This window comes from Zalophus californianus, chromosome 15 (genome assembly GCF_009762305.2).
Source record: "Zalophus californianus isolate mZalCal1 chromosome 15, mZalCal1.pri.v2, whole genome shotgun sequence".
Taxonomy (NCBI): Eukaryota; Metazoa; Chordata; class Mammalia; order Carnivora; family Otariidae; genus Zalophus; species Zalophus californianus.
In genome coordinates, this window is record NC_045609.1 from 37,496,770 (window position 1) to 37,516,434 (window position 19,665).

Consider the following 19,665-nt stretch of genomic DNA (forward strand, 5'->3'; position numbering starts at 1 on the left):
TCTGCTGTGATCTTTACTATTTCTCTTCTCCGGCTGGGTTTAGTGGGTATGAGGTTTCTTTTGGGAGTGACATAAGTGTCTTAGAACTAGAAAGAGGTAATGGTTGCCTAACATGGTGAATATATTAAATGCCACTGAATTATACATTTTAATATGACTAATGGTTAATTTTATGCTCTGTGAATTTCACCTCAACTTGAAAAAACAACCAAGAGTGGTAAAATATAGAAGACGATGTCACAAGGTCTCTAATTCGACTCCATCCTCTGTGGATGAGGAAATTGAACCCATGGGTCTGTCTAACCTGTTTAACTTTATACAGCAAAAGGCAAAGTTCTGTTGGTGCAGTTGGGATCAGAAATGAGCCTTCTGTCAATTAATTTCATGGGGCTGGACATCCCAGCTCCCGAGGGGCCCTGGAAGAAGAGGGAAAAAAATATTGAGGGAAATATATCTTCCTCAAGCAAAACTGAATGCATATCAACTCCTGCCTCTCTGGCTCAAGGCTAAGGTTCCTGGGACATCTTCCTCCAAACTCCCTCCAACCAGGGAAAATGCCTTCTGTTTCTATGTGAACATGAGCCATGAAGGACTCAGCATCATGGAAAACCCTTGGCTCCCCTACAACAGAGCGATGTACATGTTCAGGAGGAGTCTGTTCCATTTACTTCTGCTTGAGGTGAAGCGAATAATCTCAATTAACAATCTGATTACTTCTTTAATTTCCAGAGCTCGTTCATTACTGAAGCCACGCTGTCTCCAGAGAAGGACCTTAAGTAACAAGGATTTTAACATGCCTGTACTGACAATTTACTTAGCTTGGGCTTCAGTTGGGACCAGGTGACTGAAGCAGTCGTGGTTATTTTATTTATTATTTTGCTAACATTATCAAAATCCTATAATACCCCAGGCGCTGAAATGACATTTTCCTCTCCTTCACTATTTGTACATGTGATAGGGAGAAAATTATGCTTGATGGACATGTTTAAGATACATAAATTCTTGAATAGATTCTTTCCTACTTGCTCTGATGACAGATCCCTTTCCACTGAACAAATTTAGCATCGGTATGAGAAGTGATGAGGCTGGGGGTTCATTCTCTCTCCCCTGGCTTGGCTTTCCAAAGCATGTGGTTTTTACATTCTTTCTCTGCATAGGTGAGAGGGCGTGTGAAGACGTGGTGAGCATGTGTGCATATGCATGTGTATAATGAATATTTTTCTCTGTTAAAAGCTACAATGAAATTGATAATGATGACACGGTGAGATCCAGCTCTTCAAAGAGTTTGTAGTGTTTAGGTATCCTCTCAACGTTTCTATAGCTTGTAACTAAGCCTCAGGTCTTCTAGGAAGAAAATACCAGTTATTAAGTCAGCAACCCAGAAGTCACTCTTCATTTTTCTCTCTTTGCAACTGAACGGCACTGTCTGTGATACCTCCAGCATGCACTCACCACCTCCACTGCCTCCCTCCCAGCCCAAGGCGTCATTCTCTCAATTGGACTAATGAAACAGCTCTCAAATACTTCCTTCCTTTAATCCTGTGCCCCACACTCTGCTCTCCACATCACATCAGAATGACTTTCTTTTTTTTTTTGGTAACAGCTTTATTGAGTTATGACTCATATACCATATAATCCACCCAATTAAAGGACACAACTCAATGGTATTTAGTATATTCATAAAGTTGTGTTACCATCACCAAAGTAAACTCTAGAATATTTCTTAGAAAGAAAGCCTGCACCTTTTAGCCACCATCCTCCATCTTCCCACTCCTGCAAATCTGAAGCAAGCACTCATCTATTCTCTGTCTCTCTGTATTGCCTATTCCAGACATTTCATATAAATGGAGCCATATAATACGTAGTCTTTTGGGACTGGCTTCTTTCACATGGCATAATGTCTTCATGGTTCATCCATGTTGTGGCATATAAACTTTGTTCCTTTTTATAGCCAAATAAGATTCCATCATATGTCATCATTATCAATTTCATTGTAGCTTTTAACAGAGAAAAATATTCATTATACACATGCATATGCACACATTTTCTTGATCCAACTGTCCATTGACAGGCATTTAGGTTGTTGCCATTCCTTGGCTGTTATGAATAATGATGCCATGAACATCTGGGTTCAGGTTTTCATTACTCTTGGGTGTATTTCTTAGAAGTAGAATAGCTGTGTCTTATGGTAACCCTATGATTAACTTTTTGAGGAATTGCCAGACTGCCTTCCAAAGCTGCTGCACCATTTTACATTCCCACCAGCAATGTACAGGGTTGCAATTTGTTGACTTTCTCATGCTTACCAACATTTGTTATGAGCTGCCTTTTTTAGTATAGCAATAGGAGTGAGAGTGAAGCAGTATTTCTTTGTGGTTTTCATTTGTACTTTCCTGATGATGACTGCATTCATGAATATCCATCCTTTGCTCATTTTTTAATTGGGTTGTATTTTCATTACTGAGTTTTAAGAGGTTTTTTTTTATATACTCCAGGTACAAGTTTCTTATGAGATATATGACACACATATATTTTCTCCCATTCTGTAGGCTGTCTTTTCATTTCTTGCTAGTGTCCTTGGAAACCTAAAGTTTTCGACTTTGATAAGGTCTAATTCTTGTATTTTTTTCTTTTGTTGCTTATGCTGTTAGTATCATATCTAAGAATTGCCAAATCCAATGTCACAAAACTTTACCTCTATGTTTTCTCCTAAAGGTTTAATAGTTTCTGCTCTGATCAAGTCTTTGATCCATTTTGAGTGAATTTTGCATATACTGTGAGGTAGGGGGTCTAACTTCTTTATTTTGCACGTGGCGCATCCAGTTGTCATCCCAACACCATCTTTTGAAAATGCTATTCTTTCCCCATTGAATGAACCTGGCACCCTTATCTAAAAATCAATCAACCATAGATGTATAGGTTTATACCTGGACTGTCAATCGCCTTCCATTAATCTATATGTCCAAAATGGCTTTTTAAAAGTATAAATCACATTATTCATGTCTCAGTAAAACAGCTCAACCCCCAGTACAAGTCATTCTCTATTCCAGGGGCTTTTACCTGGTGGCACAGATTCCCAGGAGGCCCTTGGATAATAGTCAGGGATTCCCTGACCTTAAGATGAGAAAAATTACATCTTTACTTTCATTAACCTCTATCTCAAATTTGGCATGTTCTCTAATTATAAATGTGGGCAATAATCTAGGATAGTATCAATGACACTTCTGACTCTGTCAGCAATAAAAATCTCAGGTATTTATATATAAGGTTACAATTGATGCTGATACCTCAAAATATCATTTCCATTAATCCTACTGTAAAATTAAAGGGGCATATTAGAACTGTTGCACTTGATCTTGATAAGAATGTACTAATAAAGAAGCCCACACACTCTATCATGAGTTTGTTTGTTATATTCTGATAACTGTATCTCAATATAACTGGTTTTCTTATCATCCAGTGTTTTTACATTATGCATTTATAAATATTCTCAAAAGGGAGTAACAGTCTCCACTAGACTGCCAAAGGAGTCCTCAGCACAAAAATGTTAAGAGACCCTGCTTTTCCCATTACCAGTTTTATTTTCTTCCCAGCACTGATCATCAACTGAAATTATCTTATTTATTCATTTGTCGATTTGTTTATTATCTGTCTTCCTCTGACACTACAGTTGGTAAGTGCCTACTGCTTAAAATAGTGCCTGGCACATAATAACCATTCAATAAATATTTATTGAGTTAATTACCAAATCATCAGGCATTTTCTAAACAAGAGCTAAGCCATCAGCTTAGGGTAAAAATCAAAACTACTGGTACCAAGTTAGTGATGTATAATTCATACTGAAAATAATTTCACATTCATAGCGTCAGATTTAATAAACACCAATATAGTCTATGTCCTGTACTAGATGCCTTATATGGAGTATTCATTTACTGTTCTCAGTACTAAGGAGCAGATATTATTATGATGCACATTGACAGTTGTGGATATTAAGTCTCAGAGAGGTTAATTCCTTCCCAAGGACACACAGCTAGTAAGTGACAGCATCAGAATTTGTAACCAGGTCTACCTGCCTCCAGAATATCAGTTTTTAACTACAACAAAACACTTCTAGAAAAAAAAGGGGGGGGGGGCGCATTTCAGAGAAAAAGAGAAAGATTTTTTTATTGTTCAATTGAGAAAGCTGAGATCCTGTGGAGTTAAGAAATATGCCCTGGGACATAGAGTACAGCAGAGATTTCCAGTAAAATGTTCTTTCCACTGTCCTGTTTGTGAGCCACAGCAGGAAAACCCCTTAGCAAAACTATAACAGAACTGGGTGCTAACAGATTGCCTGCATGAAAGGATGAATTTCTAAAAAGGTTGACTTTACAAGCACAATTAATACTAGCAGCTATCAACCAAAATCTGTTCTTTCCTTTCCTGGGGTCCAGCTTGCTTCTCTAAATATTAGGACTCAGCCTCATTCAGGACATTAAGCACTTCATTAAGCTGAAATCCAAGTTAATTTGATTGCACAATTACAAACTGTCCCTGGCTGGGGATTGTCTCATTTATCGGGTGGCAAGGGGGCAGCATGGCCTGATGGCATGCCGGATCTGCATTTTATCCCCAGCTTGAGGTCTCAGCGTTTTCTGGTTTTGACCTCATCAGGCCTTATGGGGGGGGGGGCTAGTTAAACCTTATGGGGAGGGGGTAGTTAAACTGCAGCAGGGAGACAGGTGTTCTCTTTACCAAAGTTGCCAAGGACACCTGGAGCCCCATCCATTGGGTCTGCAAAGGAACGGGGCACAGGAAGAGTCCTGGTCACCTAGAAATGGCAGCAAATGGGCTTAACCCAAAAGCCTGCTGTGCCCCAGGCAGCTCATTCACATGGGGACCATGCATCCAGGTGGCCCTTTTCCTGTCCCCTGTGCCCAGCTTTACTTTACCAACTGCAGGCTCACCTGTTCAGCTATTAAGCTTGGGTGTACATGGGGATGGATAAATCATTGTTTTCAACAGTAATTTTGCTGACATTAGCAGACCCTGGAAACACCAGACTTTGTGAATTAGCATTTCCCTCTCCTCTGCTATTCTTGCATGTGATCAAACGACCCACTCTGAGTCCTCTCCAGGAGAGACCCCTCCTCCAGCCAGCATAGTTCCCTCACTGACTCTGGTGTAAAGATATTAACTTTGCCCAGAGAGAAGCCTGGCCTTGGCCCTCAGCTTCTGTGACGCAATCTCTAAGTCTCTGGATGTCAGGCCTGATTAAAAGTCTTTGCCTGAGTGTCTTGCATCAGCCAGGAAGTACCAAAGCAATTGGCAGGGTGGGGAGGAGTGGTTAACCACACCAGAAAGTCTAACAATGTGATATATGGTGGGGACTTTGGATCCCATGGTATTTGTCAAATTTCAAAAAGACTGGAGACCGAGGTCAGCCTACGCTACGGACAGTCACCCAAGTTTGTATGTTGGAGCCCCGCAAAAAACTCTGACCACCTAGCTTGGTGAGCTTCCGCCATAGGCAATATTCTCAGTGTGTTGTCACACATGGATGTTGGAAAAGTAACACTGACCATGACTCCATAGGGAGAGAACAATGGAAGCTCCATGTCTGGTACTTTGCTGGATCTGCCCTTTGTACCTCTTCCCTTGGCTGAGTTTAATCTGTATCCTTTCCCTGAAGGAAACCATCTTGGAACATAAAAGCTTTTAATGACTCTTGCGGTCCTTCTAGGTAATTATCAAGGCTGGGGGTGGTTTGGGGAGCTCTTCGAACTTGCCATTGGTGTCAGAAGGTAAGGGTGGCCTTGTGGACTGTTCGTCCTTCCCCCTCCTTCCATATTATCTAAACTCCACCCGTGCCTGGACCCTTCCTCCCTGAAGGTGTCCTAAATTAGTACAGCTCGGAAAGCATGCCCTCTTCTGGACTCAAAGCCAGCACAGCTCAGACTACATTTTCACAAAACCCATAGTAAGATACAGATTTTAAGTCAAGAGCCAGTGAGACATACGTTTATACAGTAAACAGAGCTCTACGGATAGAACTGAGACAAATTTTCACCCAGTCACAACGACCTTCTGGAACAGTGTTTCCACCAAAGGCTCTTCAATCTCATCCTTTAGAAATGCTCATTGTGGCCCACTCTACCGCTTTCCCCGACTGTTGAGTCGAGAGCTGCAGCTTCAAGAAGCTCGGGTCTTGCATACCACCTCGATAAGGAACCACATCACTGCTTTGCAAATTCTTGTTTTGTTTCCTAATTTTAATGTGTTTACATTTTGTCTCTCTAAAGACCTGATTAAAAGCTTCAAAACAAACCTCAAAAGGACAACAGAAATATCTAAATTTGGGGGGCAACATTCATGCTGGGCATGGCACTCAGAGCCTTCTATGGGCACCATCTGATTGTGCGCACACACGGCTGCAAGGTAGGTATTATTGCTGTCCCTCATCACTCTTTTCACCCCGTTTCACACACAAAAAAGACCTTACAGTTTGGGGAAGGCTAAGTAGGTTGCCCAAGGACAAGGACTATGAAGTGGTAGAGCAGGGTAAGGCCAGGAGGGTCTGATTCCAGATTCTGCTCCTAGCTCTTAGGCAGTGGCTGCTGTTCTGTTCCATCCATTCTCATTCTGGGCCAGAGCCCCCCAGCAATCTCTCTGCCCCCCAGGGACAAGGCAGCAGCAACACACATGAATCCACAAAACTGGCCAAGCAACGCGGGGTGGAAGAAGCTGGCAGACAAGGGTCACTGACCTTCTGCCCCTACCCAGCGCTGCCAGGCCTGTCTGTCATGGTTCCCCTCACTCCTCTCAGGGGAGTCTCCTTCTTCTGGAACGCCAGTCACCCTGACTGCTTCCCCCCACCCCACACCAATTAAACTGTCACAGTTGGCTGGCTTGGAGACAGGTGCAGGCAGGAAGAAATTTGAAAGAAGCAGGGAATTCAGGAGAGACAGGGCTTCTCTCCAGAAGCTGCTCTTCGGTTTTCTGTCAAACTGGTCTGCAGACGGGTCAGATGAGCCCACAGGCGTCCCCAGAGACTCTGCAGCCACAGGTGAGAGACTTAGCCTTCTGGAGAAGCGGTGGCTCCTTGCATCTGTTTGGGCACCCCAAAGCTGCCCAGGTCCTGGTGCTCCAGAGCTGGGCCTTGGATGGAATGATTTTGGCTGTGGATTATGTGCATCCTGAATCACAACCCGGGGAGGAAATTCTCCTCTAAATACAGGTGCTAAACCACAGGGTGGAAGAGAAGCAGAGAACAAAGCGTGCTTTGGCTCTGCCCTATGGGCTCGTCTCACCTTGCATACCACTTTCAGTGCTGCCTAGTATTAAAGCAATGGCCAGGAAGCCTAGGGGCCTCCCTTCCCTGGTTTCATTAGTATTGCCCCACCATTTTCAAGACGTCAAACGCAATGGGGGAAAGGGGTATGACTGCTCGAGATGAGAAAATGAGAAAATATGCCACAGAGAGCCTCACGCTTAGATGTGTTTTATAGACCAGGAGGGGAGGGTTCCCAGTCTCTCTTTAATCTTCCCAGCCCTCTGTCACATGATCTTCATGGCAGAAGAAACAGCAGTGCTTGAGCAGATGAACCCACCCTACAGAGCAGAAATCCTTAGCTTGGGCTCCGTGGACCAGCTTTAGGGTCCCCGGCAAGCAAAATTCCTACAGTATTCATCAAATTTCCAAAGGGGTGCGGGACCCACAAGGGAACCATCACCACGGCACATGGCAATCTATACATACTGCCTTCTCTAATTTTACTTGCTGTAGGTACCAACTCTTACTCATTCATGCCCCCTCACGTGAGTGCCCACAGACACGCAGCCACCAAATGCCCCGTCCTTGTCTACTCTCCAGGCTCACCAAGTACCCGGTAACAGATTGTGCTCCAAGGCACTGACAGGCTGCATGGCTGCCTGGAGCACATCTCAATTATTACTGCTGCTCTTTACAGACCTTGCCTTATCATTCCTGTTCATGCTATTATGAAGAGGGCAAAATACTTAATGCACTCCCCACCCTTCTTCCTGATGCTAGAGGAAAAGTGTGTACCAGGTAGGGTCATCTCATGACATCCATGTCCTTCACCTTTCTTTATACACAGTCCCTGAAGTTCCCTCTAAGGCATCAAGATCAACTGTGTCTCAAACTGGGCCATCGGTTCATTTTTGGATGGGAGGTAGGGGGAGGCAGAGAGAGAGAGAGGTGAAAATACCAGCTCTCAAAGGAAGAGACAGGGGCTCTCTGCCTGGGCATAAATAGGAACATGGATCGAATATCTTTAAGAAGGACAAGTGCCTTGGGCACCTGGGTGGCTCGGTCATGAAGCGTCTGCCTTCGGCTCAGGTCATAATCCCAGGGTCCTGGGATCGAGCCCCGCATCGGGCTCCCTGCTCAGCGGGAAGCCTGCTTCTCCCTCTCCCACTCCCCCTGCTTGTGTTCCCTCTCTCGCTGTCTCTCTCTTTCTGTCAAATAAATAAATAAAAATCTTTAAAAATTAAAAAAAAAAAAAAGGACAAGTGCCTTACAGTATATTCCAACATCTAATGGCCCTGGAGTCCTACCTACATTTTCTTCCTGAGAGTATCATGGTAAGTGAAAAGCAGTATAAGTATTTTCCATTTGGAAACCAGACTGATGAAGCAGTTCTACTGGAATTGGAGTTATCATAATGGAATGGCCATCTTTTTTGTAGCTCTGAAAATATCCGAGCTCTATATTCAAGCAAAGTCTAACAACACTACCTTAACATTAGCTGCCAAGTTTCCATGTAAAAAGTGAAAGATGAGGGAATGAAGATGTAGCTCAGACTTGGGACCATATGTAGGAAGAAAGGTCCAGAGATGCTTCCGATTTTGTTTTTAAAGGGGCCACAGCATAAGAATTTCATCAGTAAATGTTGAACCAAATGCTCAGCAAACTGCAAGCTTTAAGGTTGATAAAAAAAAGATACAGCCAAGGGGCGCCTGGGTGGCTCAGTCGGTTAAGTGTCTGCCTTCGGCTCAGGGTTCTGGGATCAAGTCCCACATCGGGCTCCCTGCTCAGCGGAGAGTCTGCTTCTCTGTCTCCCTCTAACCCCTCCCTGCTTGTGTTTTCTCTCTCTCTTGCTTGGTCTCTCAAATAAATAAATAAAATTTTTAGAAAAAATACAGCCAAGATTTATCTATGTTAACCCATGCTTTCATATCCACACGTGCTAGAAATTAAACCACATTTCATATAATGTGTCCATTTAGACAAGTAAGCCAGAAGATAGTCTCTAATACTTATCAACACACATGCTTAGTATAATCAACTCAGTTTTGGTCATGTTAATACACCAGCAGAACAGACAGATTTGGGCCTCTTATAAAGAATCTGACAATTTAAGGGGGTTATGTTCACTTCCATTTATGTCCTGGAAAATACACTCTTGTGACTTAGCAACCATGTTTAAAAAGCTCTTGCAGTTCTTAAACAAACAGAGTGTATGTTTATGAGGTCCTAACGATGTTATTTTCAGGGATGACGTTGAGTTCATGATATGTAGCTTTAGGGATTTACAGTAAGTTGTGGGTGATTTATTGCTGTGACATACAGTATTTGCCTAGAGAAAAGTGGACACTTACCTAAGCAGCATTTGCAAGTGTGTTAGATGGGAAACAAGCCAGAGCACCTGGAGACCAAGGACTCCTCACTTTGGAGAGGGAAGAGGCCCTTTCTGGGGGATGGAGAATCAAGAGTTAAGAAGATTTTCTGGCACTCAGAGAGCAGAGCTAATTCAAGACCAGCAAGAGAGACAGTTTAGAATAAAGATTGAAGACGGGAGGCCCAAATCTGGCCTGCAGAAGTGTTTTGTTTGGCCTGCAGAGTACTTTCAAAGATCTGGAGCTGTGGGCAGTATTTTAAAACTGGAGATTCCACATAAAGCCTGGTTTCCTCTCCTCTCTCTGAAACACAGGAAGATCAGGCCACACGGGCTTGCGCTCTGCTTGGGGACAATCAGCCGGAGCTGGGAAGCCACCTCAGGAGAGGCTTGAGCTCTCACCTCAAGCGTCTGGTCCTAACCAGATCTGTTTTCCTCCTTCCTAACATTTGCCCACCCCCCCGTCTCCTGGAGCTTACCAACATTGCTAGAGGGAATGGTATTTTTCACTGTGGTGCTCTCAGCAAACATATCCCCTAAACTGGCAAGGCTCATTTTCAGATAGAAGGATGGACAAAGCACATGTTTCTCTCTAAAATTCATCAGAAGATTATTGGGTTTTCTGAAAAACAAAAAACTGGACCTATCTACAGGTGCCACTTTTTTTTTAAGCCTGGGCTGCTGATGTTCCTATTTTCCAAAGCCAAGTCAAAAGACATGGTTTGAAATGGAATGTTTATTTTTAATTTCCTCATCTGAAACAATTAGATGACACTGAGAGGGATGGGACATTAGGCCTCTGTCTCTGGGCTTGTTTTGTTATCTGTGAAAATTTCCAGATGGATGGGGCTGACAGGAAGGGAGGAAACAGGGCCAGCTTTCCATCAGGCATGGCAGATACAGTGCCTACGGCCCACCAGACTTCCAGCGACCTACAAAAACGCCTTAATTTTCATTTCTTTCAAATCAGAAGAAAAAAAATATAATAATAATGAATATGTGATAACAAATCCAGCCCGGATTATATTCATCTTTATATGAATGCAGTCACAAAATGTAACTTTTAATATTCTGTACAGAGAAAGGGACCCAAGAAGGCACAAGGACCTACACCCATGAAAAGCACCATGTGACCCTCCAGGCAAACCCTGGTCTCCAGACAAACATGTCGTGACCATTTCGTCAGTAGCACCGCCTCCTTGGGCCATAACGTTCTTCCCTACCACATCCTGGGATGCTCTGCATTGGCAAGTTCATAGACAAGGCCCCTGAAAAACACACTACACCCTGACCTTGGTCTCAGAAAGGTGTAGTGGGTGCCTTTCAGTCAGCCCACTTCTGGAAATTTCCAAAGAGAAGTTTCCAGAGATTTTCATCACATGCAATTAGAGAACAGGTATTACCACCACCAGGGATGGTTTGCTTGTGTGTTTCTGTTATGCTACCCCTTGAAGCACCCTCAATCCTTTATCTCAGCAGCTCATGGCAAGGTAGGGCTTTGCTGGACTCAGCACACACCGAAAATACAAGTCAGAGGACATAGCACAAGCCATAATGAGAGGACCCTCTGTGGATTCTTAGAATCAAGGGGAGAAGGAGTTTTCTACCTCCTCAACTCAAAACCTTCCCAGAGCCCAAACACTCCCAAGACCCAGCTGTCTCCTTGGCTTCTCTACCTTCAGCCCAGATCCTCTGCAATGCTCATATTAGAGAGTGATGATATACTGCCTAGTGAAATCTCACTTGTTATCTTGTTTTGTTACCTCATTTTTCCTATCTTTGTCTTTTTCCTATATTTATGCCCATTTTCTCTCTATTTCCTATATGATGGCTAGACTTCCTGACCTTTGCAAAAATATATATAATTTAAAAGTTTTAATGAAAAAGATCAGGTCTGACACATAGTATTTTCAATACTCCATACCCAGCAGATGTCTCAGATGCAGTCAGTACTTAATAGGGATCTCTTGCCTGACTGATACCTTTAAGGGCACAGGTTCATGGCTCTCAGCTTCATCTCTGTTGTTATGATGAGACTGGTGGCCAACCCTCCCATGCTATGCTGCCCCATCAATCTAGAGTTGGGACAGGATTGTCCCCTACACACACACACTCCCTTCTCCCAAATTCTATGAATAGTGACATGTGCATCAGAAAGTCCCAAGGGCATCTTTGCTGCAAGAAATTCTATTTTTAAGCCACAAATGACTCATCACTGACCAGGGTCTCCCCAAAGCTACAATTTGTCAGGCTGGCAGGAAGAAGGACAGGGGGAATAAAAACAAAGCCAGAGGTCACATCTCCATTCTCATCTGCAGCCTGTAAAACCTATCATAAAGCTGTAATAGTCTACACCAAACCTCAGGACAAGCATGGTTATGTTAAGCATGAGCTTTGCCCTTGTGTTTGGATTAAACCATTCTGAGCGCTAACCTTGCTCTCCAGCTGGCTCCCACCCTGATCCCGTGCCAATCCTGCATGCACATCTGACTGTGACTTTAGGTAAAGGACCAGTGCTGTGCATCAGGGAGAAAATCCAGCCCTCTTGCCTTATAAACGCATGCTCATTGCAGAAGACAGGAACAACTAACTGAATCTTCAAGGAAATGCATTTTCTTCATTTTCACTGAAACAATCTTTCTTTTAAAAGAAGCAAGAGGGCTGAAACAGTGTCAGATAATCCAAAGTTTTCTTTTGAAATTCTGGAGAGTGGTGAGAAGAGAAGAAATAATTCATTCTAATTTTGGGGAGGAGAGTAGATATGGATTTATAGACATAGTTATCAGATAGTGTTTTCACAGGCAAACAAATGAGCCATTGGGCAAAATGTCCTCAAAAGTCAGGCATAACAAATTCCAGGGGAAAAAAATTTCCAAACAAAGCCAAACCAATGCATTCAGTCTTGTTAACCTTCCACAACACAGTTGAGCTCTTACCTCCCCCTCTGAAATAGTACAGGAAAAAAAAAAAAAAAAAAAAGGATCACAAAATCAAGGAATTCAGAGCCTCTTGCTCCTCTTGCCCAGGGGGATGAAACAAAGGAATCCCAAGCGCCCACCTGGCATTATCTTTGTTCTTTTCCATGGCCCTAAAGTTGCCCCCATGATGACAGCCTGAAACTCCAAAATGGGCATAAAAACCACTATTTGCTTTGCTGTTCAATGGGTAATATTTGCCATCCCATCTTTGCTCACTTCGTATTTGGTAGAATGAACCCAAGGGATCAGGGAGAAAGGAGCCTGGACTGAAGAGAACTGCACTGGCTCTCATTCCGCCCCTGGCTAGCTGGGTGTCCTTGAGCAGGTCACTTCACCTTCCTGTGGCAGGAGAGGATGCTGAGGCACAGGGGACAGGGGTACCAAGAAGACTCTGAAGTCTCTTCAAGTTCTGACATGTCATTCTCTCAAGTTACCTTTTGTGACAAACCTGGAAGGTCTAGATCTGTCTTCCCTCCCACTCCTAACATAGTCCCTGGTTTTTTTCCAAGGAAATGCCAAAGATGAGCCAGTCCTTGATGCTTCTGGATGCTATCACACGTGGTGTGCAATGAGAAATGAGGCAGGAAGCTCAGACCACCTTACCCAGATGGAAGGGGGAAAGACAAAGAGGCCTTACCCCCAGGCATATCCCATCCTCCATCTGTCTCCTCTACCAGGTTTGCACTCACCTGATTTAAAAAAAAAAAAAAAAAAAAAGGCATTCTGGAAAGCTAGATGAGGTAGAACAATTGAGTTAGGGTTGCTCCCATGTCAGAGAATCTAGTGTGGCCATTAAAAGTTAAATTCTGCAAGGGGACAAGGACTTCCCATTGGGAGTTATTTACAGACTCTTTGCCCTGAGGGTGCCTCCCCTCCCCACCCCTCTGTGGGTCCAGCTCCTTCACCATCTGACATTCTATTCTTTCAACAGCTGCTGCCTCTCCTGTTGTGCTCCCTTCACAGATGTGCAGTGCTGTTCTGAACATCCTGCCCTTGAACTTTCCCTACCCATAATTTTCCAAACCAAAGCCTGGCAATAAAAATATCAGTGAGGGATAGAGAAAATTGGGGGGAGTATGTAAAAAGGAAAAAAAAAGAATAGGGAGATGCTTTGCACACACAGTGACTTGTGTTGACTTCCTCAACAAAGGTTAAATGCACACCGTGACTCCTCAACAAGGACATCAAGGCGGAGAATGGTAGGGAATTTCTCAGCACACCACCTAGGAAGATCAAGTTCCATAAAGGAGCTGGGCACAGAGTAAGGTGGTGAGCTTCCGTCCCTATGCCATGGGCTCCCAGCTGTTCTTCCTGTGAGGCCGGGAGCGGGGGGGGTGGGGGGAGGCTCTCTCATTACCTGCTTTAGTGTGCCAAATGACAGGCACAGAGAATGAGGTAAGCATGGTGGGGGGAAGTGAAAGGTCTTTCTACTGGGAAAGAATCCCTTCAATGGGAGAAGCCCTCGAGAAACAATCAGTTTTCCTTGTTCTTTGCTAACTTGACCCTATCCCATCACCCAATGCTGCCATACCACTGAGATAAAAGAGAAACCATAATTTAGGACGAAATGAACCAAGACGTAAACAGACATCAGATAGCTCACGTCCCACAGACCTCTCCCACATGTCTCGTGTCCTAGGGAGGAAGCTGGGCTAGGACCCCCGTAGGCACCGCTGACTTGCAGACTTGGTGGCCCCAAAGGTAGGAAATGGGATGATGGAGAACAAAAGAGAAAATAGGACAGATGAGTCGGCTCAGGAGGCTAAGCTACTCCTCATTCTTGCAACTCCTCACTCAACCCATGGAGTCACTTCCACAGTCTGGAATTGTACTTCGAGACACCTGGAAGAGAGATGCCTTTAGACATGTTGGGTTCGAATCCTGACTCCATGATGGACGAGCTACATGGTTTGGGACAAATGCTGCATCTTCAGCCTCCTCACCTGCACAGCAGGAAGGGCAGTCATACCCACCCAATCAGGTTGTTGGGAGAACTAAGTGAGGTCGTGTGTGATGTGTATTGTAACGTGCTTAGCACCATACCTCTCACAGTCTATGATCAGTGAATGTTAGTTCTCCCAGCCACCTGCCTGTCTCTTCCTTTCTGAGGAGAATTTCCTGGCTGGGGGACTAGAGGCCCACCTGTGTGAACACTCAACGGGTAAGATCGCTGGGGATTGGCCAGTTCCACGAAAGCTCTGGGTATCCCCATCATATCAACGGTACCAGTTTTATTTTTGGAGACAATAGAAGCAATCTGGTCAATTTCTACCGCAAATCTTAAAGATAATCTTCCTTAACCATACCTAACCCTAAGCAATTTTACCGCATGGAAAATCTTCAGCGTAGAGGTCTCAAATGAGCGAATGAATACAAGGATGAATGAGCCCATGAATACATACGTAAAATGTTAAATGAACGTTGAAGACCTGGGGAGGACCATTTTCACATCATAACACTGCCATTACCCTAGAAGCCAGCCCTTGGATGAGATGCTCTCCAAAATTTGTACTGCTCTTCCCTCCGCCTTCCTAATGTCCATATTCCCAAAGCAGCATCGCTGATATGGGAAGGCAAGAGCAAAGACTGGTGAAATCAGCAGGCGCCCCCACTGTGTGCCAGATAATTTTGGAGCAGATAAAGTCATTAAGGAAAATTTTAACAATGTATAACCTTTCAGCTTTACTCGGCTAACAGCAGGTAGCTTGCCTTGCAGAAGCATGAGCCTGCACTGAAGTCACCAGCAAGCAGGACTTGACCTTCATTTTCAGTATACGCAGTATTAAATATTCATAATCCACATAACTGTAGCATAAGAAGTAGCTGAGTTTAAACATGAATCAAAGGAATAAATATCTCCCCACAGGTGAGTCATCCTTTCCAAGAATGCCCCTGGAAAAAATGCAAATACCCAGGGCCTGGAGCCTCTGTCTTTTCCAACTTTCTCTTGAAATTCTAGAAGCAGCAGAAACTGCTGCATTATGCAACCCGTGAATCCTGCCCTCACACTGACATCGTTGGGCCTTTTTTTTTTTTTTTAATCTATTAGAGAAGAATTACTGTTCCTATGTCAAAGAGAGGAAACAGACAGGGATGGAACTAGCAATGGTGACATTATCACCCACAGGGTGTCTGGGGCACTTTTGAGTCGGTTGTACAATTTTTAAAAAATCTTTGCTTCACAGAGTATCAGAGCGTGTGGGAGGAAAGGGTCGGCATAGAGATCAAGAGACATCAGAATTAGGAGCTGGAGTGGCATATGCTTTAAATTGGGCAGAACACCTTTAAAAAGAATGAAAAAGAAACAGAGTTCTTTTGGGCAATATCTGTGTCGTGTGGCTAATTTAATATCTTTTGAGAGATGGGGTTACTGTGTTTGGAGGGCTTAACGCTTCTCTGTGTCTGTAAGGAATTGACACTTGTGTCTATCCAAAGACTTGGAAGAACAACTCCCTCTGCTTGGGTATTTCTAGAGAGTCTACCGCTGGGATGATGAAGCGTAATTTTAACACAGTTTAATGTAATTCTCTTTGGCTTTCAACTCCAGGAGCTCTGAGCACAATCTGTCTTAGCTAGATAGCAATCACTCGAGGCTGCGCAAGTGATTCTTCTGTGGCGATCACTCTAGGAAAATTAAGACCCAAAGAAGGGCTCCTCAAATCCTTGAATGAAAAAGAGCTGCTCAGGGACCTATCTTGGCCTAACAACAGGAAAGGAAAGATGTGTAGGAGAGGCTCTTTGGAAATGACTTACCCACTGCCTCTTGATAGTACAATAAGCTTGGAAAGGTTAACAAGATCAGAGAGCCACCAATTATGACACGTATCTGAACTGTCTTCCCAACCTGCTGCCACAAGGAAAGGGAATAACCAAACCACCCAGCCTGCCAGCCCATTCGCACAACCTGAATCGACCTGCCTGACACTGAGCCAGCAGGGCAGACCACCAGAGCATATTTCATATATTAATCTGCCTCTTCAAGGGGCTGGGTGCAGAGAACCTTACATCTTGAACTTGTGCTGCTGGAGCCTTCCCCACCATTGTTGGGGAGGCCAGCTCTGATTAAAATTCACTGAGACAAGCCACCTCACAACAGTGTCTGCCCAATTAAGCTCATGCAAAGGGAAAGCCTGTAGATTTATTTATTTGACTGATATATTCGAAGGGCATAAATGCTAACAAAAATTGGTCTGAAGAATACTAGGTTTTTCCAGGGAGATAATATAGTGTAACTTCCCAAGAGAAGTTGATGCCCAAATGGCCAGCCAAACCACCAGTGTGTCCAATCGATGAGAGTTTGAATGGGAAGATGGATTTGAAGAATTTACATTCAGCTTTCTCACACATTTTCCATTTGCACCTTATATGTGGATAGAATTTAATTTTCTCTTGTTTACTCTGCTTGATTACAATGTCTCATGTGTTCTTTTTTTATTCCTGGGAATCTATGGACTTGCCGTAAAGGCTACTTTACAGATTCTACTTCTTCCCCTTACTTAATGTGAGCATGCTTCGCGACTACCCCCAGGAAGACGGAAGACTCCTTGGTATTGGCTGTGCTGATCAGGTGGCCCGCAGGACAGAACCCTGGGAGATGGCTATAACCAAACGCAGTACTGCAAATGAGAAGTGGAAGGGCTGACAGAAATAAACGTAAGGTCTTCTTATAAACCAAGTCTCGCTATGCCAAACCACACAGGTCAGTCACAGAGAAGCAAGACTAAGGCTAGGACAGTCCCCAGGGAGAATGGGGACAAGCTTGGTTCCAAGATTATTGGCATTTTTGCTGAGAAAAGTGGAAAATAGGACTGACTGCCCATCTTTGGAATAGACTCTTTGCAAGTCCATAAAAGAAACCACAGCCAGAGAGGGCTCCCAATGCTGGCTTTCCCAAGACTTAGGAAAATCATAACAAAACCCAAAGGACACTGCGGTGCTGCAGGGCATACAGGGAAGGGGCTCTTTGCCTTGGGGAATTCCATTCCTTTCCATCCCCAGGTAGAGCCGAGAACACCAGAATCTGCAGAAAAAAAGACTACCTCTCAGTAGACACTGTAAAAAAGGACACAATTCAAATCCATCTAACAAGAGCATTTTATTTCTGAGAAATACAGAGGGGCAGAAAGGGTGGGGAAGGGAAAGAAGATGCCGAGGCATCTCTCCTAACCAATCACCACACTCACCTCCATGTAAGGGTTTGCTCTGTCTGGGGCACACATACTACATGCCCAAACCCATTTCCTGAGCCTGGCATGGAAGTTGACAGGGTATGCACCCCCTGACACGTGAGAACACTCCTCACTCCTGGGAAGAGAACGGAGAAATAAGACCAGGGCTTTAGAAGATCTTTGGTTCAATTCAAATATGATCCAGAATCATTAAGGGTAGATATTTAAAAGAGGCTTACCTTCAATGACATACCAGTTGGAGTTTTCCAGACTTAAACAGCCCTTCTCTTTCTTGGCCAGGAAGAGCTGATGGAGGGAGCATGTAGAATCTTGTCTCCTGGAGGGCTCTGAAAGGACCCTCCACCTGAGGCAGATGAGGGCAGTCCAGCCTTGTGCATGAGGTCAGGCTGAAGGATCTCTGATATTCTCAGACTTGGCTGATTCCCAGAGGTCAGTGATTAAAGGGATGCTTTCTTTATTTTCCCTGACATGGCATTTTGGCCTCAGCACCCAATTGCACAAAATCCTTTGGATGGTGACCAGATGCCTCTGAGAAATTCAGAATTTAGGCGTGCATGAAATTACTACCATCCTGAGCCACAGAAAAAGAGCACTAAGCTCAGAATTCAGGCACACCAGGGTCTGTGCCAACAAGGACACAAAGCAGGTTCCTGGAATCAAACTCTAGTAGGCTGCCATACCAGGGATAGAGTTTAAAGAGGTGAAAACACTCTCACAGTGGACAATGCAGGCAAAGAGTTCAAGTTCATGTCACCACAGAAAGGTGCATCAGGCCAGCTCGGCTCCAGCTTCCCAGACGCTGTCAGCCTCAAGCTTGCAGTAGAATAGTTGGAACAAATGAGGTACCCTGGGGTGACACCTGCAGGAACCCGGGCAGAGTGGGCCACCACCTAACAGCTCTGCTCAGTGACCTCTTCTGCCTCCTATAAAGTCTTAAACTCTATCACAAGACCCCACCTCAGGCTCACCCTAGAGTACCAGGTCACTTAGGTCGCACCCCAGGGGTCTGCATGAATGTCCGCTCTAGGAAATCCTAGATGGCCGTAGGCCTCCGCCTCTGGGAGTCGCCATGAACTCCTCCATCCCATCTGTTACCTTCACAAGTCGAGAAGCACCAACAAGCAATGCTCCCACGGAATATTCTGCTTGATAGCGGCAAAGGAGAGAGCCATGCTTCTTAATCTGAACTCCAATAAGATTAAAGCATCAGAAACCCTAATGAGATGAGGACCTTACATCCATGGCAAGAATGGCTCAGGCCCTCGTTGGCTGGACACTTGTAACCGTCCCAGTGGTTGGACACTCATAGCAAAGCCCTCTTAACCTCTCGACATCTTTAGTGTAAATACTTCAACAGGACACAGCTATTTCAAAATAAATAATACCCAGCAAAAAGGCTTACCATCAGGTACCTCTCCCTCCCTCTTGTGCCAGCAGAATCAAAGTAACCTTCCTTGTGTAAGCTTATTTTCCCCTTCAGAAAACCAGCACAGGGTTGCCCTGCCTTCCTCTGACAGCCTTCTAAATTTTGGTGTTAAAGTAAATCAATTGATCAATGCAGAGGCTCATGATTGTTTTAGCAAAGAGGGCAAGACAACGTATTTGAATACTCACTTTGACGAATCTATGAAGTATATTACAAGTGCACCAATGCTGAGAGCAAAGACTAAGACAACCTGCAAAAGAAGAGGAATATGTCATCACTTAAGAGCCAACACCCGGAAGCTTTGTGTTTGGTTTTTGGGGTTTTTTAATTTTATTTTATTATGTTATGTTAATCACCATACATTACATCATTAGTTTTTGATGTAGTGTTCCATGATTCATTGTTTGCGATTAACACCCAGTGCTCCACGCAGAACGTGCCCTCTTTAATAC

The 19,665-nt window shown here is 44.2% G+C and overlaps 1 protein-coding gene across 26 annotated transcripts in view; it reads right to left on the reverse strand.

The window, feature by feature from the left end:
- The window catches only part of KCNMA1 (potassium calcium-activated channel subfamily M alpha 1), a 746,603-nt gene that overhangs the window by 339,899 nt on the left and 387,039 nt on the right, over window positions 1-19,665 (reverse strand). For all 26 annotated transcript variants that reach the window (XM_027596063.1, XM_027596088.1, XM_027596077.1 and 23 more), the window contains exon 3: window positions 19,402-19,463. In XM_027596063.1, coding sequence (XP_027451864.1) covers window positions 19,402-19,463 — 62 coding nt within the window. The remainder of the gene's footprint in view (window positions 1-19,401; window positions 19,464-19,665) is intronic.